Source organism: Triturus cristatus, chromosome 12 (genome assembly GCF_964204655.1).
Source record: "Triturus cristatus chromosome 12, aTriCri1.1, whole genome shotgun sequence".
In the NCBI taxonomy this organism is placed as follows: Eukaryota; Metazoa; Chordata; class Amphibia; order Caudata; family Salamandridae; genus Triturus; species Triturus cristatus.
Genome location: NC_140595.1, coordinates 793,449,806 through 793,472,042, shown reverse-complemented (window position 1 = coordinate 793,472,042; position 22,237 = coordinate 793,449,806). Strand labels below are relative to the sequence as shown.

The 22,237-nt window shown below is 42.7% G+C and overlaps 1 protein-coding gene across 2 annotated transcripts in view; it reads right to left on the bottom strand.

Moving 5' to 3' along the window:
- NEURL4 (neuralized E3 ubiquitin protein ligase 4) overlaps positions 1-22,237 on the bottom strand; it is a 277,509-nt gene that overhangs the window by 55,842 nt on the left and 199,430 nt on the right. For both annotated transcript variants that reach the window (XM_085638608.1, XM_085638609.1), the window contains exons 24-28: positions 18,702-18,795; positions 18,329-18,436; positions 10,302-10,446; positions 10,082-10,194; positions 4,547-4,706 (exon numbers count right to left, since the gene is read on the bottom strand). In XM_085638608.1, the coding sequence (XP_085494734.1) occupies positions 4,547-4,706; positions 10,082-10,194; positions 10,302-10,446; positions 18,329-18,436; positions 18,702-18,795 (620 nt within the window). The remainder of the gene's footprint in view (positions 1-4,546; positions 4,707-10,081; positions 10,195-10,301; positions 10,447-18,328; positions 18,437-18,701; positions 18,796-22,237) is intronic.

The window sequence follows — 22,237 nt, the reverse complement described above, 5'->3', positions numbered from 1 at the left end:
CCCTTGCATCTTCTCTTTTGAATCACAGTGGTGAGGTAGTATAGAGTCCAAATTAGCTTTTCGTGCGTGTATTTAATTTTGACTCACCCTAAGATTTTGAGCAGGAATTGGAGCACCTCCAGGACAGCCCCAGGACCTCGACTTGGAGCAGAACCTGTGTGAAGACATCAACCTCTTCATAGGCTCGGAGATGTACAGCATCGCCTCCTGGTCTTAAATCATCTTTGGGTGCATTTGTTACACAGTGAAGAGTTGTAGCTGCAGCCCAGGCATCAAAGGAACACATTGTGCTGGTCCCATGAGTGATATCTACTTCATGTAGTCTCAGCACCAACTGAATCCTGTTGTGTTTGGAGGGGACATTGTTACCTAGCACACTGAAGAGTTTTTGGAGTTGACAGAAGACTGACAAAATTGGGAGCGGTGTTCCAGATTCACATCAGAAGGTGTGGAAAGAAAGGAATGGACATCAGTGCGCAAAGGGTGGCGCTTATGTGCAACTCTGCTCAGTTCCATCTGGGGGAATATGGAGTCAGTGCACCTAGTGATGCACAGGAGCATTGCTGAAAATAATTCTCCATATACAGTCAGTCGCATGAGATATTTTCCTCTGAAATTGGCCAGTTGTGGTATGTAACGCACACCTTAACTCGCACAGCTCACCATGCACAATAATACACCAGTTGATTAATGGCACAGGCAAAAAGAAAAGGCAGACTATCAATAGCAAAACATGGCTAATGCCATTAGTTATGGTGTGCGGTTAAGTTAGTGAGAAATTGTAGGGCGCTCGTCACCGTCAGGTCTCTTGGAGCTAGTATTTCCCATTGGAGTCACCGATTAGAGAAGTCCAGGTCTAGCTGTAAGCTTGGGTGAAGAGCTAGGTCTTCGGCATCTTCCTGAAGAGAAGGAAGTCTGTCTCTAGTCTTAATGGGGTGGGCAGAGCGTTCCAAAATGTAGGTCATTGTATTAAGAAGCGCGACCCTCCTGTTTGTTTGCATCTAAAACCCGGAACCACCAATAGATTTATGTGCATGGATCTTAAGGTGCGCTGTGGAGAGTACCTGTGGATTTTTGAGGATATGTACTTTGGGCCAGTACCATGTAAGGCTCTGAACAGGTTACATCCTGTTTTAAACATGGAGCGCTGCTCTACTGGGAGCCAGTGGAGCTCTTTTAGCAGCGGCTTAACGTGACAGTGTCGATAATTTTTGCTGCCTGGTTTTGTATCAGCTACAAACTGTGTTTCAGGTTGCACTGGAGGCCTAGGTAAATTGCATTGGTGTAATCTATTTTTGATAGGATCAAGGAAATGATGATTTGAATGCTGAAAAACTGCAGATTTTTAGTAGTTTCCGCAGTTGGAAAAAACAGGCAGAGGTAACGGCCCAATCTGCGTGTTCATGGTGAGATCCGAGTCGATATGTATGCCTAGGCTTTTAATCGAGTTTTTCGGGGCAGGGGGGAGGACCTAGCTCAGCAGGCCAATGGGCAGGAGTCCAGTGCTGGAATTTATTGTTGGGGATGAGGATTTCAGTTTTTGGGGAGTTTAGTTTTAATTGGATTTTGTCCATCCAATTCCTGATGAACAGCATGGAGATCTAGAGGAACTCCTTGGAGTCTGTAGAGTTATTGATGGAGAAAATCAGCTGCATATCGTCAGCATAGTTGTAAATCTAGACTCCCATCTGGCAGAGCTTGACAATGAGGGGGCGAATATATACATTACAGAGGTACGGGGATAAGGATGAGCCCTGCAGTATTCTGCATTTCAAGTTGATAATGCCGGATTTGTACGGTGAGAGCCACACTGACTGTTTCCTATCCACTAGAAAGGATTGGTACCAATTTAGGGCATCACCTCTGAGACCTGCTGCAGCAATGCGTTCCACCAGGATGTCATGGTTGACGGTATCGAACACCACAGACAGGCCCAGGAGAATCAAGGCTTGAGTGCTGTCTTCATCAGTCTTTCCTTTTAGGTCATCCATAACGGAGAGGATAATAGACTCGGTAGAGTGACCTACGCGGAACCCTGCTTGATGTGAGTCTAAGAAGTTGGTGTTTTCTATAAAGGTGCTGTGAATTTAAGCCACATGTGTCTCTAATACTTTGGCAAGGAAGGGAAGGATGGATATAGGCCTATAGTTGTCCAGCCTCTGTGGGTCGACACCTTGTTTTTTCTGAAGTGGAATAATCACTGCTTCTTTAAAAGCTTGTGGAACTGTCCCTTGAGTTAAGAAAAGATTCTGAAGAGAGAGAATAGTCTCTGGAAATGCTGCGAATATAGATTTTTGTATTTGAGGGGGACAGGCGCCGTTAGGGGAGCCTGATTTTAATTTGTTTCGATGTTCCAAAAACTGTACTCTGCTTAGACGTGGGAGGATGGTCATGGAGTCGACGTTGGTATTCCCTGACCGATTTTCCACCTCCTTGTGTTTGTTATCTAAAGATTCCTGAATTCTCCTAATTTTTTCTAAGAAAAAATTGTTTCGATTGTGACATAGTTTTTGTGTGGCAGGGGTAGGCGGGGTAACACGATCGGGGTTTGATAGCTCCCGTACGGTTTTAAAAATATCTTTGGTTTTATTATTTGAGTTTCACACTTTGTTGGAAAATAATCATTTTGGGGCCTCCTGAATGGCGTTTTTGTAGATCATTAGGCTCGTTTTATAATGTTCTCTGGATTCAACTGAGTAGGTGTTTCACCTTTTCCTTTCTACCTACGTGTTCTAAGCCTTGCTGATTTTAGGTCATCAGTGAACCATTTGGATGCTTCATGCCGCCTGATACGAGAAGTTTGAGTTTGTAGGGGGGCATGAGTGTTAATAGCATTCAGTTGCCAATCTGTAATTTGTCTCTCCAGGTTATCTACATTGTCCATGCTTACTGGTAGCTTACGATTCAGGGTGTCATATAGCGATTCCAGATTAATGTGATGCCAGTTTCTAGATGAGCACTTTTGGTGGGGCGAAGATTTGGGCAGAGAGATGTCACATACAGTAAAACTGATTATGTAATGATCAGACCATAGACAAGGTTGTATTTCTAGATTCTGAAGAGTCAGATTAATAGACCATGCTTGGTCAAGTATATGTCCTTTGATGTGTGTGGGTGCTTGGATGTGTTGTGCGAGGTTCAAACCTTGTAAGGCACTGGTCAATTCCTCGGCGCTCTCACCCCCTGTTACCTCATTAACCAAGTAATTTAAATCGCCAATGACCAGGACTTTGGCAAAATCAATGGTCAGTGATGCGATGCAATTTGAAAATGCTTTGGGGAAGTCTGGCACAGCTGTGGGTGGCCTATACAAAAGTACACATACCATGGTGCTGTTTGAAGAGTCTAGTTTGACAATTAGACTGTCCACTAGTTCTATCTATAGCAGGGAAATGGCAGCATTTATTTATTTTGTGTTTTATATAGCGCAAACTTGACCCGTTAGGGCGTCAGAGCGCTTAACAGAGATATAGCGGACCTGAATCCAACTGATAGCAAGCAACATAAACTTACGCATGCAGATAACATAACGCAGTATAAAAACAGTGGATAGTAAAAGTTCTCAGGAATTACAATAATATCTGAGAATGAACGAACAGTCCTTTTTTAATGGCGGCTGCCACCCCACCCCCCTTTTTTCCAGTCGGTCTATTAGATTGTAAGAGATAGTAATTATCTGGGAGTGCAGCTAAAATGTCTGGGGTGGATTCTTCTGTCATGAACAGCATGTTGGGTGAATCGGTGTCAAGTAGGTTGAACAGTTCCAACTGGTGTTTGACCGCAGAGAGAGTATTTAAATACATTATGTATAGTTCCTTTACTGGTTGTTTTCTGTTTGGAACGATAGGCAGAGTAGTTTGGCTCGAGACTTGGCTAGAGTCTCTGTGCTTACAAGGATTTGGCAGCTGACCTGAATAAGAGTGCATGCATAACTAGCAAATTTTATGGGGTTTCTGCATTTGCTGAACTATAACTAACATTTAACTGTAATTTTTCAGCAAAAATATAGATCTGCAAAATTGTCTCCTACACTGCCCTGCATCCTCTTCATTTGAAGCTTTCTTCATGTAGCACTAGCGTAATGCAAAACCAATAAATAAAATGAAGCAAAGACAGGGAATTAACCTAATGTCACATATTGACTACAGAAGGATATAGTTCAAAACTAAAGGCAAATCTGGACCTCCTATCAGTTGCTTGATTTAAAAAAAACAAAAAAAAAACCAACTCTTAACAGCCGCTCCAGAGCTGATAGATATTCCATCCAAAGCATGTGGGCTGGGACGGACCATAGAAGCATATCGAAAACATGCAGACAGAAAAAACTTTTCTGATTTCAGAAAACCACCTCCAGGAACAAGTACAGGAATCGGCCATCACCAACAAGCTACACCCAAAACACAGAGCAAAATGTCCTTCGAGACACAAAGGGGCATCATTCCTTGTCCATATAACATCGACAATACACAAACAGCTGTCAATCCTTATCTCTTCAATTGTACTAAAACAACACAATCCTGCCAGATTCTACCAAGAAAATACGTACCGTACTCTGGGAGCAAAGTTTTCTAATCCAGCATAGCGCATGGTGGGTGACAACTGGATCTTGTATGGCTCTCGCTCATGAACACTGTTCTCGTCCACCTCATGGTATCCATTCTGCATTTCAGCCTTGGCTGGTTTGCAAATAAAAACAGAAGCAGCACCTGAAAGAGGAACAAAACAGTACTAATCAAAAGAAGCAGAAGCACCCAAAGTATTTTCATTTATTTTTCATTTTATATGCGATTTTATACAGTGCCAACTTGGCCCAAGGGCATTAGAGCACATTACAAGAGAGCTGGTAGTCATACCTATAAATGATCATTCTATACAAATAACAGTTGAGACTCAAAAGGCAGAGAAAACGGCTTCAGTAGAAGAGATAGAATAAACCAGTGAGGACATAGGTTACTTTAACCAAAGTGTCTCTGAAATATCAGGATTAGGAGACACCTTTTGTAGAGAAATGATTTACTGTAGGGCATAAGGCTGGTTGGAGGGAGATTCTAATCCTTGTCGCACTGTCAGAGAAGGTCTGATACGTACAGCATTAGTGCTTGAATGCTGGAGGCTCCGGGAGAAGGGATTCAGCATTCATCAAACCCAGCTAGGTGCCAAAGATTTTCAGGTTTGCAGCCAGGTAGGTGGAAGCAGAGTTGATAAGAGTTTTTTTATTGAAGCACACGATCTTAAATTGAGCTGTTATTTCATTGGGGAGCCATTATAGGGAGCTCCAGATAGAAGTGATGTGGTCAAATTTCCTGTGACAAAGTGGGTGGCTGCATGAAGTACTGTTCTCATGGGTGATTAATGATATTTTGGGAACCTTGTGAGGAGTGATTTCTCTTAATCCAGTCCGAAAAGAACCAGTGCTTAGACTAAGGGATTTAAATCCTGCCTTGGAACGAATTCCCTTATGCCTCATAATATTAATAGCTGGTGGCAGGTATTCCTGATCTTGGTCCAAATTTGTTTCTGAGGACTGAGATTATTGTTAAGGCTAGATCCTGTATATCTGCAACTGTGTACAAGAGCCAGTTTGCACTATTAGGGAGAACAGGTTTCTTACCATTCTTGGATCAGAAAATGTGATTTCTTTGGCATGATCACTAAAAACTTTTTGTAGGGTTGCTATCCATTTCCGGACTATGTCCAGGGTATTTGGGAGTGGAATGCAGTAATTTGGGGAAGAAATCTTCAGATCTATGAGGGCATCATCTGCATATTGCCCATACAGAATTCCTGAGCTTTTTAAAATCTCTCAAAGGGGTTTTAGCTATACACTGAACAGGATTGCAGACAGGCGCAAACCCTGAGGGGCTCCTTGTTCAAGGTAGATTTTGTTAGTAACAGAGATGCCTATTTTCACTTTGAGATCAGTTTGATAGGTAAGAAGTGACCCAGTTCAAGACTGTGCCATCGCTGCCTATCCGATCTCTCCAGATGTTAATCAGTGCATGATGACTGATCATAGTAAAGCTAGCCAAATGTTCCAACGGAACAAGAAGAAAAAAGTTGTCTAAATCGAAGAAGCAGAGGGAGTCATCAACAATTTGAAGGGCGATTTTTGCACCACAAGCCTGAATGAATCAAGACAGAAAGGTGTAGAAGCAATTATTTTCCTGAACATATTGCAACAGTTGTGAGGCCAAGCAGCTTTCCTAAGAATGGAAGTGTAGATACAAGGCGGATGCTCAGGTCACTAGTATCAGCAGAGGGGTTCTTTAAGAGGGGAGAAGCATGAAAAGGATTCAAGCTGACGGGGAAAGAACTTGCTTCAGTGAGTCCTTCACCAGGGAAGGCCAATAAAGGTAAAATAATGTTGCCCGTTCCCAGCTTAAAGAACCAAGCAGTGCATCCGAGAGGTGATTAGACAATTTCAGTGTCAGTGATAACTTTATTTCGGTCATAAGACCATAAAAGTACACATAAGTACATCAGCAAATACAATAAGACAATAAATAAGCATAAAAGATTAAAAGAGGAGTTAAACTACAAGTTATCAGTGAAAGAGGAATAAGTAAAAAAATTAATTTAAAAAAATTCGTCTCCTACGCCACATGCTGTATAGATAGCGAGATACTGCAAAGACAATAGGAGGGTGGGTGTCATAAGTTAAAGACCTACAAGCCTGCATAAAATAATGAAATCCCAAGTTCCTGCAGATGGGAATCAACCAACGTTTTCTGATTACAAAGTAGGCAGGACAGAAGAACAACACATGTGCACCAGTCTCCGTTTTATAATTACATGCAGGGCAAATTTCCTGGTTCTGCGTCTGCCACTTAGATGAGAAGGACCTAACCGGTAGGGTACCATGTCTTAACTGAATGTATAGTTTTCGGGCAAGCGGAGGTTCAATTTGATCCATAAATTCCTCAAGTTTTGGGTCTGGTTTAACCATGAGGAACTCTGAAGTCAACCTACCCACCGCTGTAGAACTCGAAAGTGATTGAGAATTCTGTATACATATCAGGGAGAGGAGTTCTTTCTTTGATAGCCCAGAACAGTAGGTTTCCGGGGTTACCCACAGTTCCGGCAGTCCTAGACAAATACTAACTGCATTAATATGCTGGAGCCAAGGGATCTTTTTGTGTTTAAGGACAGGCCAAATCTCAGCAAATTCTGCTCTATATGAGGCCAGTTCAGGGACTGACCACAACCTCTTCCAATACAAGATTGGTCTGGCACTTATGATCTCCTCTATTGGGACTAAACCAAGGTCAAATCAAAGGGGGATCAAAGGCGTGCTAGAAGGGAGCCCTACAAGAGTTCTTAAAAAGGACTGCTAAGCCTTTATGAGGGTCCCTATCTGCTTATGTCCCCAAATTTCAGCCCCATAAATTGTAGACAATTTAACCTGGATCATGGTATCGAATAACTGATTCAGAAAGTGTGACCAATCCCTCTGGGTCAACTCACAGTCAACCGATAATTTTGGAGGAAGGGATTTATCAACAGACTTTACTTTTCTAAAAAAGTTTTTGCCAATTCCTCATTTAGTTACTGGTGCTGATGGCAGAATGGTTGTTAGCCGGTTTAACAGGAGGGAGGGCAAGTGATTGTTCAAGTTTAGCCAAGAAGGACATCCAAGCACACCAATTTATCCAGAACAAATGTGTAATGCGGTTTCACCTACAATGTGTGAAGCTCACTCACACAACTAGCTGAAGTAATCAAAATTAGGATTATAGTCTATTATATGACAAGACGAAGCAAGCAGTTACACATCGGCTCAAAGGATGTGCAAGATAATGGAGCCTCTGCTGGTGAATTCAATCTGCGAGAGGCATTAGTAGAGAGTCAGGCTGTACGACGGTTGGTTGCACTTTAGTAGTTTCGTACTGCAACACTGGGCGAGATCGAGTTAAGTCAGTTCGGGGTCAGAAACTGGAATTGGTTCCGGATTCCCTTTCAGCACCAGTGATATTATTATCTGTGTCAATGAGGAATGGCCTGGTGCTGGTCCTGAAGCTGTTGTAGACATATGTAACAGAGTCAGTACAGCACCCAGACAAGATCTTAAGGGGTCAGACACGTTGGGGATGGGCGAGCCGACGGGAACCTGACTGTAGGCCCCTGTGCTTATTTGGGGACTGAATGTGAGTGAAAGGGAGCCGGAAGGGTGCTGAGAATCTGCAGCAGGTGCTCTTTAAAAGCATCAATCTGCTGTGGTATCCCCAATGGCCCGGGAAACTTGCAGTGCACTGGGCCAATGAGTTGGAACAATGAACATCTGTTATTCAGCGCCAAGAGACCTCTGGGTGAACTGTGCGCCTTACAAATACAAGTTTTGTTATATGTTATGGGATCAGGTGAAGAATCCGCTCCGTGACCAGTGAACCCAAGGAAGACCAAATGACATTGTCAAAAGCTTGCGCTCTTGCCTTAGTTATAGAGTGCCAAGATGGGGTTGAGCCCCGCTTTGCTTTTCTATGCTTCTGCTGGAACTTCAATTTAGACTTACCAGCTTTGACTGCAAAGGCGGACCCCTCACGGGAATAGCCATGGAAGCAAGAAAGTGTCTGCGACCAAATGGTGTAGGTGGCAGCTGATAAATTCAGAAGTGGAGCTCCGGATCCACGTCAGAAAGAAAGGAACCCACGTCAGTGCTCAGGGGTGAGCTTATATGCAACTCCTCTCTGTCACTTGCAGGGCAGTGTGGAGTGGCAAGGTGCCACCTAGCAGCGCATGGGAGCATTGCTGGAAACATGTTTAGGATCCAATCTGGAGAGGAATATACAGTTAGAAAATGCATCAGAAGTTAATTTTTGAGTGCCATGGAACCACACTTTCTTCCTTTTAAGTTGCCCTGAGACCTTTTGGTGGGTTAATGAAAGAGAGAAAGGAATTTGAAAGTGGTGGACCAATCTACTAGAATGGGCTGGTCAGCAGTTAGAAGTGAGAACTTCAATATGATTAAGTCGATAACAGAGCCTATCAGTTGAGTAGCCTTCTCGTAGTGTTGGAGGGGGTCGTAGTTGTCGAAGACAGAAGAGAACAGTTTCACAAGTTAGTCATCTTCACTCCAAGGAAGATTAAATGGCCTAGAAGTGGGTGGACGTGGAGATCAGCAGTTGCAAAGACAAATTCCAAGCATTCTTTGACAAATGTGCAATTTTCACTTGTAGGGTGGAAAATAGCATCCACTCTGAGAGGAGTTGCTGCAGAAGCAGAGAGTCCCAGGAAGAGTCAATGGAAGGAATATAAGACATCGGTGGAAAGACAGTTGCAGCTTCACTTGGGAATCACCGTTACTCCACCACAGTGCTTGTCTTCATAGTTGCATCAAATAATGGAGTACTGGGGTGAAGGGATTATCTTGTCTGAGGCTTCTCAGAGCCAAGTTTCTGTCATGATCAAGATGTCTAGGTTAGAGTTTGTAATAGTAGTCTGTGAGCTGCAGGCAGTATTTGACTGCAGATTGGCTGGTAAGAAGTACGCAACAAGTGATGAATAAGTGTGTTGGAACATGGAGCTGCTATGTTGTTCAATGTATACCTGGGTGTGGTTGGAGAGATTTTCCCTTGACAAACAGTATGGGTATGATTGCAACGGGGGAGTTGTCAACAGCTTGATTTAAACTAGGTTTGGCGAGTACTCTTCAGCCTTCATAGCTTATAACAAGTAGCTAAGGTAAACATAATTCAGAGGAAATAGATCTGTTGGCTTTTGGTTCACAGTTGCATCTGGGCTGAATTTTGCCCCGCGCATTCTTCTTCGAAGCATGACAAGTAGGACAAGGATTCTTGGCGAGCGGCATCTGAATGTGGCCAGAGTGTGAAACAACTTGGGAAAGTAAGACGGGAATAGGATGTTAGGGGGGACATCAGGTGTCTGGATCAAACAGTTGGTTGCAGAGAATCTGAAGTTGGAGAATAGAGGCTAGTGTTTGAGGGGCGCTGGCTGGGAATTCAGAGAGGGGGATAAATGCAAGTGGGTAAGGGGAGTGAGTCGTGAAAGGGAGACAATACTGAGCAGAAAAGATGGGACCAAAGCAAGTAGCATCAAGGAACAACTTGGTCAAAAGCATCCTTACCGGACAGCAGCTCTCCGCGGTCAAGTATCCTCCGCACAGCACCTATACTAGTTCCATGGTATGCCATGTGCCACTTTTTGCACATGTTGGTGGATTCGAGGCGTGGATTCAACCTGCAAAGGTAAGACAAATGGTCATATCTAGACAAAATCCAAAAGGTATCTGATGCCATGATAATTATGCATGCTGAATTCTTCAACCCCTTCCAAAGCTACAATACCTAAGAGAGAAGCGACACCACCCGAAAGGCAGTGCGTAGTCCCTTGGAGGCTCCCCTCGCTTGCAGTAGGCTTCATCCCCCCGTAGTTTGTGGCAGGACTCGCAGTAGCACAGGTTAAGCTTAGGATCCTCTGAAAAATATCCATCTAAAAAGAAATCGGAGGCAGCAATAAGTTGGATTTGTCAAGATCATAACCAAGCTCTCTTACTGGTTAGGGAGTGACAGGCAAATTGTTGAACACTATTGTATATGCTAGCCCAGTGAATCCAATGGGCACAACAAATAACAGCAGTGTGTTAATAGAGACCTATATTTGTGATAATTATCAATCATGTATCACTGGGCTTATGTTACTCTTAACTGCACTCAGTTTCCACAGCTCAATTATGCTCACAATCTAGGTGCAGTCTCGGACGTGGAGGAGCAACTTTTAATGGTTGTGGGTCTTGGAATCAATGTCTATGATAGACGGGGTCCCATGAGCGAAAGAAAGGGATCCAAGAAGGCTTTTCCCTCTATAAGATTCACAAAACACAATGGCACACATGCTTTTAGCCAACTGTATTAATTGTAAGAAGGCAGACCTATTCAGTCTAATTTCAGCTTTCAAAATGGAACTATACATATGTGTGAATTTAACATTACGCATAGCGTCCAAGAATTCCTGCATTAACTTACTGTCACTAGGATGCTGACTAGGTAACTGACCTCAAAGAGACTGAGCAAAAGCAATGCACTAGGTTTCTTAACTGTTCTAGTCTGGAAATCTGATCAACATTTCAGTCACACGATCAGCACTCTGCAGTTCGACACGCAGCCATCACACACAGATGTCACCATCATATGCAATGCCATCTTCATATTACATACCTGCTGTTTTTCACACGCATTCTCTTCGCCCCAGCCTAAAACAATTCACCATCTCAACCACTGAAGCACAACAGGTTGAGTCATCAAAGCAACCTACAGATCAACATGGCCCTGCATGCTCTTCCTACATTCATCTGATAGCTCAGTAAAGCTCTTTTCTTGCTACTCCCCAAATTCCACAGGCCTAAATCTATACTCTACAAGATGACACTTGAAGAAAGCCTTCTTCCGCTCAATAAAAAGTTCCAGCATCAGCTAGGTTCATACACTACTAACCCACCACAACATAGTGGATTTCAACAACACAACCAATTGAAGTTACCACCCTCCTTCCACAGTACATTCAGTGGACTGACCAAGCAGCTATTTTCTTCCACCTACTCCAGAAATGGCCACAGTGGACAACAGAAACCAACCAAACAATTCTGCCCCACCTTTCCCAAATCCCTTTAACACACTTCACAACAACCTAATCACCCTGAAAATCTTATCCCCGACACCGATGTAAATTCCCAGCTCACACCTTCCAGACCACAGATAACACTCACAGCCCACTCAAAACTCACTACTCCACAGCCAACTATCGTTTCATAGTAAACAAAACCCACCACAGTAAATGCAGCAACACAAAACAGAAATGGATACTGATGTAAAGTACAAGAGCCAGAAGCACCGAAGAACCTTGGTGTATTCCACAGAAAGCTAATCACAGAAGTCAAGGCAATCCACCACACAAATAAATGCAGCCTTCAACACAAGTATATAACTCATCAAACCAACCCAACAGAGTTAAACACATTCCTTGAAAAATAAATAAGATTGCGCAGCCATCAACATCTTCAAACGGAAAACCAACAAATTTAAATTGCACATCAACAAACAGAATTCCACTCCATTCACGACCCTGACACACACAGAATATGATCCACTTTGACTCTCTCTCTTTCTCTTAATGAGCTTTCAAGACTTCTAAACCTTCTGAAATCCACATAATACAAAGATATCATCTTAGCATCTAACTGAGAGAGATGTATCTGGCTGGTCTCTCGCCCCTTTTTGCCCCCAACATGACCATTAGGCAAAACAAACCTCTCCAATTTCCTCAAGACTAGACAGGCATGGTTGTTGATCAATGGCAACCTGTTCCCTTCATTTAGATACACTTGCCGCCTTTGATACCCTCAATCATCAAACTATACTCTATACCTGCTTCTCAAAAATAGACTTCGATGGCAGCGTCCTACAGTGATTTGTATCCTGCCTCTACAAAATATTCCAACTCATCATAATGGGCTATGCCAGATCGGAGGCCAGATTGGTGTCTTGGGTGTCCCTCGCAGTTCTATTGTGTCTCCTGAATGTTTCAGCCTCTAAAGAGAGCATGCATGAGGAGGACTATCGGACAACAGCCCACTTAATCAGAATGATGATAATACCAAGCTGTATGTAGAGATCAATGGTGGAAAGAGCATCACCTGGCTAAAGGATTGCCACGGCAATAACCACACAGATTTCAAATGGATATCCAAAGCTCAACCAAAATTGAAGTAATGCAGGGTTGGCTCTCAGATCTGGGACACAAGAGCTTCAACCCAAGCCCGGTATGGAGCATCAAACCTGTAGGATTCTTCATAGACACCTGACTCAGCACCAGGACTCTTACTGTGGAAAAAAGCAAATTTATCTGTTACTAACTTATCTCCCTACACAAAGTGAAAGCCTGTCTCCATGAAATAGACTTCACAACTACCGTAAAAGCCTTGATCCTGCCAAACCTCAATAGAAGCAGTACTATAATGACTGGTGTGGAGTTTAATGCAACACTTCCGGTGAAGATCCTGTATACCACTGATTAAGAGAATTCGCAAGGTCTGGTGAATCCCACATGCACTCAAAAACCTCCAAGGGCTCCATGAACTACCAAATCACCTTCAATGTATGCAGCATCATGTACAGAGCTGTAAAACAAAGAACTGCATTGTACCTACAAAGAAAGATCAAGTCCTTCTGTAGGCAACATGGCTCCCACAGCAACAGCATCACAAGACGAGGAAAGAAAGTAAAGAGAAGGCATGATTCTAAGCCTTCACCTCCTATGTACCTAGAATTCGGACTCCCTCTGAAGCCAACTACATCAAAATTAATTGTAGAAGCACAGTTTTGAAAAAAACAACCCACTCATGTCCTTGTAAAGGACTGTTTTTGAATTAGTTATTTTTTCAAAATAATGTACCATACATATACGCATACATATTTGTCCCACGCATGCTCTGAAGATACATTTAAAAAAATCTGATTTCATTTGAAGTTCTATTCATAGGAAAAAAAGTGCGTTTATAGTGGGTGATGAGGCTTCCCCTGAAAAGCATATTACTATTGTAAAATCAAAGGGTCAATATACAATCTGTATTTCAGATTTATTCAGAATGCGTTCATTGCTGCAAGGAGGTCTCTACTGTTCACATTTTCTGGTATAGTAAACTAACAAAAAATATTCTTTTTCGGCGCCTCACCACTAAAAACACTTTGGTTTTTTGACCTGTGAAGAGTGGAGTATGGATACCGCAGGGGGTTTCTGCAGAGCTGATGTTTATTGCCATCTCAAATATTCAGAAGTGGCACTTATCAAATTCTGCAAAATGTACTGCCTCCTTTATAAGTTTGCTTTTCTTATTAGAGTTTCTTGTGGATTTGTACTTTATATTTCTTCACTGAAGTTTTTGATTATTTTTCCAGTGGGTTTCTGTTGGTCCGCTATATCAATTTCTTTAATGATTTTTTTTGTTTTTACTTTTCTCACTTTAACCACATTTCATATTATTCTCTTTTTGCCCACATATTTCATATTATTCCCTTTCTTCCTTTTTAGGTCTCGCCTGGCGTTGGAGCGCGCATGCGCTCCTCGCCCTGCGAGGGCTATAGTAAAAACTCTAAGAAGGGGAACTTTTATCCACGCCCTTTGTCTCGACCGTTTCCAATTGGCTCCCATTCTGATTAATGTTTTTTTTGCGCTTTCGATTTGCTGTGTGTCATTTTCATTACCGCCCTTGCAGTTTTTGCATCCCGCCCATCGGGACAAGCGCACGCCATCTTTGTTTATCACGCTGCCTTCACGCCGCATTCGCATGCGACAGTCGTCTGTGATTCGTTGGCGACTGGCAGATAACTACTGTGATTGGTTGACAAGGTCCACCAATCACAGAGACGACTGCCGCATGTGAATGCGGCATGAAGGCTCTTTGTTGGAAGCCTAACATACTTTCCTTGGAAGCTGCGCGCTTGAGTGCTTCTGTCAGCGCAGTTGGACTGGTGTCACCCAGCAGCTTTAGGGCATGCCACGGCGCTCATAAAGAGCAGTGCATCAATGAGGCCGATCCTAGAGAGCAACGCGGGAGGCTACTGCGGCTCTTTCCCTGCCAAGGTCCTCAATCTGTTCCCGTGCGCTGCGCTCCACTCTAAGGTGCTGCCCCATGCAAGGTGCTGCACTCTAAGCTGCTGACCCGTGTGCAGCGCTGCACTATAAGCTGCTACCCTGTGTCCAGTGTTCCAATCTAAGCTGCTGCCCAGTATGCACTGCTGCACTGTAATCTACTGCCCCGTGCACAGTGCTCCATTGTAAACTGCTGCGCAGTGCTGCACTCTAAGCTGCTCCCCGTGCTGCACTGCTGCACTGTAATCTGCTGCCCCATGCGCAGTGCTGCACTCTTAACTACTGCACTGTGCATGGGGCTGCAATCTCAGCTGCTGCCCTGTGAACCATGCAGCTCTCGGGCAAAACCACGCAGCTCTTTGGTGGTAAACAATTTTGTGAACTCAGCCCATCTGCAAGGTGAGTGAAAAGATTTAAACTTTCCCCACGCCATCTTTGACTGGTATCGTGGACTGGAAAGGTCCAAATAGACCACTTTGGAATAGGCGCAGTTGTTTTGTTTCCTGGACCAGTGACTTATCCATTCCTCAGCTACCAGCACGTCACTTCCCCCAATTAATTTCTTAATTAATTTCCCCATTCCATTCTGTTGACGGCATTTATAGACATGTAGCGGTGCCAGTTTGAAGAAAGGGCCTGAGGCGGGCGACCCTCTGGGACAGGTCCCTCAAGCCTCAGTTCCAGCAGAACACACAGACGGCTTGTACTGGAGCTGGGAGTGCGGTGCCCGAGTAAAGAAAACATGCATCCTCGCAGGGCTGTGGTGACATGTAACAAAGGCTGCTTTTAACGCCGTCCTACCAGAGAAGCGGGGCAGGCAGTAAACACAGTACATGTCAGATTTATGCAATAAATATAAATGCATCAAAGCATCGATTTTTGAAGTCTGTATGCAATGTAGAGACGATTATTAACTATAATATAAATACGATCCTAGAAGTATCTACTGGGAAATGCAGCAAGGTGGTGTGGTGGTAATATAGATAACACTGAAACACATGCTCAGCAAACAGTAAAGAAATGCTGGAGGGCATGCATTTAATTTGTTTAAAAGTATCTCCTGGGAAACACAGCAAGGTGGTGTATTTGTTGCTTTTAAAAACAAAAAAATAAAAAAGATTGCCATTTACAATACCAACAACTTTAAACTTTGACAATGCGAGACCTATTGCATTGCAAATGCTTGTTAATACCTGGTGGACCTACAGATTGCTGTATATGTTTAAAACCCTTCAAACTTTTGCACAAAGGCACTATTCAAATGCAGATAAGAAGGCAGTAAAGATCCTCTTGCACTTATAAGGGAAAGCGCCATCTCAGTTACTCAAATAATTGTGTTTATGTATGAAGTTTCTCAAAGTCTTGCACGGGCACACAAACTGCTGTGGTAATCATCTGACAAGTAACCCTTTGTGCAAACCTTCTCTCATATTATCTGGTGTACAGAGAAGGGGTAATCTCCTCTCTGGAGGAAAATAGCCCTCTGTTTCAAAATAGATGGGATGTGAACAGACTATTAACTCTTCTGGGACTGTGCATGTAAATGACTACTCTTTGTAGTGGTTTTGTTGATTACTTAGGCAAAATTTAAAGACTTCCAATCCTTTGTGTAGCCAAATGGTCTCAGCCCCAGGCAGACTTATGGATATGAAAAAAGTAATGGACGAGAGACTAACATTTCAGCTACTCTCTTGCTCTGTGCAGGTCCAGATCTCGCTCTCTGAATTATCCTCTTTCTTTCAACTGTGCAGAAAAAAAGCCTCTCCACTGAGAATTTCCTGACGAATTGGAAACAGACGCTTAGAAAAGAATGCTCTGTCACTTGTATATTTCTAAAAACCTTTTCAAACAAAAAATGTTGTTTCACTGCATTCAAGGAGTCTTCCTCAGGAGTATAAGAAAGTAACTGGTTTCAGAAAATTAGGATTTCTAGGATATGGACATTCTGATCAATTTGAAAGCTAGCATTTCTTCAGAGGTGTTTTCCCATGCTGTTCTAGAAATACTTTTTACAAACTGCAAAGCTACCAGACTGTCCACAGTAAAGCGAGAGCATTTTCCTGTAGATCATGAAAAAAGTTTTGATTATAAATAAATTAAAACACATACTACATCTCTACACTGAAAGACACTGCAGAGAATTATTTGTTCCTTGCACTAAAGCAGCTAAATGGTTCAGTACAAAAACCACCAGAGAGAAACCGCACATGAATGCTAGCAGGAACGCAAACTGTAACGATGTGGCAAAAGAAGAAAACGGCAATAATTGGAAAACATGAGGAAAGTCAAAACTAAAGTTTAACATTGAACGAGTGCATCCTATGCAACTGCTGGAATATGTGCAATCTCAACATAGCTACCTCTATAGCTGATACCATGACTGAGTGCTTAAGTGATTACATTCAGAATACAAGTTAAAGAAACACTATCATTAAATATCTAAAATGCATCACCTTTATCAATAAAAATCAAGTTATTTACAAAGACAAACTATCTTATAGGTAAAACACAAAAAGGGGACAATTATGATTCCAGACACAGACTACATCAAGGAATTTCTACATTGCCACATATATTTTCCTCAATGATCTGCTGACAAGTATGAAATGCTACGGTTCTAACCACAATTCCAGAAGGGACAGCCCATTTTTCCACTTAACCAAAGGTCACCTGGAAGGAACTGTATCTACAGCAATGGTGAAGTTATGGAACTCTGGATCCCACACTTTCATAAAGACGATTGCTGATTCAGTAGTTCACCACTTTGATTGCTTTATGGATGCAGTTTTCATTTTATTTCCTATACATACTGTACCTTCCTCAAAGCACCTTACAAAAGTTATAAAGTTACAAAAAAATTAAATACAAAGAAAAAGATGTTTTTACAAGCAAATATTAAAAACTTGAAGGAGGACAGTTAATCCAGGAGAGCTTGGAGAAGAGCCACAGGAAGATACAAGCAGGCAGTGGAACAGTGGGGAAAAAGGCCTACGAAATAGGAGTGACCAAAGGTACTCAAAATAAAGGAACATTTTAACTGAGAAACAGCGAGTTAATGAAGACTACTCAGATGAAGGGGGGGATGTAAGAGTATGATGGAACATACAAATAATGAACACCAAAGGGGAAAATAGGCTGAAACCGCTTGAGTTAAAAGATCGACATGAACTGGACAATTGCATCTGGTGAACATAAGTCACTTAAGCAGTTTAAAAAAGAGAATATTACAAGGTGAGAAACAATGTTCTTCCACAGTTAAAGGCAGCAGAGGTGGGTGTATGAGTGGGGGGTTCAGTCGATATTCAACCTTGAAATATGCAGGTAAGATGGAATTGAAAGTTAACAGTGGGAGTAGAGAAAAAAGTGGTGGACCAAAGGACACAACCATATTGTTGAATGGTTATTAAACAGGAGTTATGAGGATGGCCATGCTTTGGAAAAATTCAGATGCAGGCACTGAGGTCTCCCCAACCCCCCAGAATAATATAGCACCGACAGACAATAGCCTTTCTACATGTAATAAACACTATAACATTACATTAACTTTTCATTCAAGAAGTCATGGAGATTTGGAGTAACAATAAAATTAACTGTCCCATCGAGATTTAAAAGCAAACTCCTGCTTGTATGAGGGAGACCTATACAGCAGGCTAAAATACAGTAATCTGGACATGTTGGCCATCCTGTTTATCAACACCCTTCCCACCTTCAGTTCATGCCTTCTCACCTGGCAGCATGAGGAGATCCCGGAAGCGGGCACAGAGAGAATGGTATTCACAAGTTTTCACAGTATGCACTTCCACAGGTGGTGTCCAACTCACACTCTCTTTAATTCCTGTGGGCAAAGAGGCCAAGGCATCAAAATCAACGCACACAACAGGAGACACTGGATAAAGGGTTGCATGAAAGGCTCAACCTGTGGCCTCATAATACACTTTTCAGTAGGGTCATTTGCTCACAGGATGATTGAAGGTGGGACTGGCAATAAGTAATTACTTAGCAATCAACTTTATAACTGCAAGGGTGAACTGATAGAAAAACACAGAAACTGAGCATGCCACATAAGTTGACAAGAAAGCGTGATGGGTACTTCAATTTACCGTCCACCATATCTGCTTTCTCCATGTCAGCTCTGCAACGAGACTGGATGCCATCGGCACCTGCAGCTGGGACATCATTCGTCACTATGGTGACCTGGAAAGAAAGACACAAACATTTGACATGGTGAAAAAACAGAATAGGGATCACCAATGAAGATGCTTAAAGCAGTTGATACAATGGTGGGTTAATATGTGGGTTAGCAGATAGTACTGGGGATGAGGCGGAAAAACATGACTGGGAAATGAGGAAAGGAAGGCATACAGAGGGGGTAGATAAGAGAAAGAGTAGGAAAAACTGGTGGTGTGAAATTCCTGTTCCCATACACATTTGGAGTTTGTTTATGGTCTTTGTCAATTATTTTACACTTAGTTGTGTCAATCCTAGAAAGTCTGTGTTAATTATCCTAATTGGGAATATGTGAACACTGAAGAGCTTTGGAAGAGGCGGCAGGGGGGTGATGGTGGTTGGCAAAGAGAATACTCTTTCGGTAATTATCTTTACCAGTCACCAGTATGCTAAAGAACGTTTAGTAACAATCTCGGGTCATTACAATTTCTGCCGAGTCAGCTGACAATATGGTCAGTATGGGGAAATCCACAAAACAAACCTTCAACCTTGTGGTACTATAGCAAATCTTACAGGCTTGCTTGTATAGACTGTCATCTGCAAGAGTAAATACACTGGAGAAGCTGAAAAAGTCCCAGGTGACTTGTACAATGAGGTCTCTGAGAGCCGGGATACACAGACCATAATAGATGATTGAGCGGGGCAGGATCCTGGATGACTGACTACAGGACTACCCCCTACTCCGTGTTCCTATGAGATACGAATAGTCAACCACAGCAGGGTTGGACATATAAAGCTGATACACTGGATCCAGGATAAGTGTATTTCAGACCGTTTTTTAGGTGCAGCTATCTGCAATTTATATCACAATAAGGTAGTACCTTATTGCAATCTAGGGAGGGAATTTCTTTTTTTGCCTTGAAGAAAGCCTAGGACCCAGATGGGCCAATCTCAATAGGCTGAAACATGTTGGCAGCGACATTGGGGTCATAGGACCATTAAATCTTCACCTTTCTTTATTTTAGTATCCGCTGAAATGCCGCGAATAAAGGGATACCTGGAGTTTAGAACCCCCTGGACTATTCTACTAAGTGCTCCCTGAAATACGGTTGAGCCCACCCTGACCTTTAGGATTCAGGGTGAAACCGATGATGAAGCATGACACTACTAGCGTGGGTGAGGGCTATTTAACAAAAAAGAATTGCTACCTTCCCCGCCTATGAGCGGACGGTATATCACCAAGAGAGAATACTGCTCAACATTAAATACCAAGATGGAATACTTTTTTTGAATGTCACTATTAGATTGGGAGAACGTATCCCTCCGGTATTTCTTCCAGTACTGTTGAAGAACTTCTCACCCTTCCGACTCGGATTAGGGGATCTCCCCTCGTCCATCAGCCAAGATTTCATAGACTTGTACAATGAGACTTGTAACTGTTACAATGAATGTCTTTCGATCAGGCCAGGTGTCACAAGGCTAATGAAAATGCCTTATTGCCTGTTAATCTTTAATATTTTGCCTCAAATGGGAATAACACTCCAAACTGCATGAGGTGAGGCTAGATGCAAGCATTTTGTTAATTTATTTAGTGTGACCTAGGCTACGGCTGGTCCATTTTACAATTGAACAAGAAACTTACCTTTATTAATGCTCATTCCAGTGGATACTCAATCCAACCCCAGATTTCTAACCTTTAGAATGTTCCGAGTAGTGCTCCTGCGTGCTTCTGGGTGGTGTTGTGTGGCTCTGTGTTGACCTCATCTCATCCCAGAAGTGGCAAAGTGGAGCCGCGTATACCCGTGGGCACCGGCAAATGACTTTTCCACATCCTCAGATGCAGAGCACAAAACAATAGGCGGTGCCAGTGGGAAGAGCTCTACTTTGGGACCTTTTTCGACGGTACAAAGACACCACTCCACGGAATGGGTGGGTGTTAAGAAGTGAGGAATCTGCTGTTAGACATAGTATCCACAAGAAGGATAATGTTACTTACTCAGTAAGCATATGTTCTTGTCATGTAGAGCTGTAGATTCACATGCTTTGCATACTCCTGTCATCTAGTGTTGGGTCCGGATGTTTGCAAGTTGTTTTTCTTCGAAAAAGTCTTTCCAGTCACGTGGTAGGTGACTCCTCCTTTTGGTGATAGTGCGCAAGGGCAGCGACTCCACTGTTAGATTGTTTTCCCACAGAGGGTGAGAATGGAGTCAGGAAGTGTAGAATAGAGATGTCCATGCATATGAATGTAAATTGAGAACTACAACAACTACAGGAGACCGGGGAGGCGGGTGGGCGCATGTGAATCGACAGCTCCACATGCCAAGAACAGATGCTTACTGGGTAAGTAGCATTATCCATTCGAGGCATGTGAGCTGTAGATCACATGCTTTGCATAGACTATATAGCAGTATACTCCCAAAGCGGTGGCTAACCTGTAGTGGTTGTAGTTGTTTGAAACAGTGTTTTAAGTACTGCTTGGCCTACATTTGCTTGTTGTCTCACTAACACATCTACGCAATAGTGTTTGGTGAATGTGTGCAGTGTAGACCATGTTGCTGCCTAACAGATTGTCAGCTAGGGGAATATTCCCTAAGAAGGCCACAGTAGCCCCTATCTTGCGAGTGGAATGCGCTCTAGGGGGTATTATTAAAGTTCTTTTTGCTTTGGCATAACATGTTCGGATTCATTTTACAATCCATCTTGCAATACCTGACTTAGATATGGGATTGACTTTGTGTGGTGGAGAAAAAGCAACTAATAGTTGCTTTGTTTTCCGAAATTGTTTGGTTATTTCTACGTAATATAGTATAGCTCTTTTAACATCAAGTGTGTGTAGAGCTCGCTCTGCTACAGAATCAGGTTGAGGCAAAAACACTGGTAACTCAACTGATTGATATGAACGGCAGAAACTACTTTAGGGAGAAATTTAGGATTGGGTCGAAGAACCACCCTATCTTTTTGAAGATGAAAGAAAGGCTCTTGTATAGTTAATGCCTGAAGTTCACCAACTCTCCTTAGTGAGGTTATTGCTATGAGGAAAGCAACCTTCCATGAGAGGAATTGTAACTGACATATGTGCTAGGTTCAAAAGGTGGACCCATTAACCTTGTAAGAACTATGTTTAAGTTCCACTCTGGTGCAGGGGGAACACTGGTGGTATCACCCTTTTTAATCTTTCCATGAAGGCTGTAATCACTGGTACTCTGAAAAGAGAGAAGTGTTGTCTATTTTGCAAGTATGCGGCTACTGCTGCAATGTGTAAACGAAGGGATGTGTGCGTCAATCCAGATTGCTGTAAATGCAACAGATAAATGATGTTTTGTACAGAAGCATCAAGTGGATTGATGTTGTTGCTACAATAGCTAACAAACCATTTCCATTTTGCTGCATAACTTGCTCTAGTAGTAGGCTTTCTAGTCTCTTTGAGAATATTCATACAGTCTGGTGGTAGTTGTAAATAACCAAACTC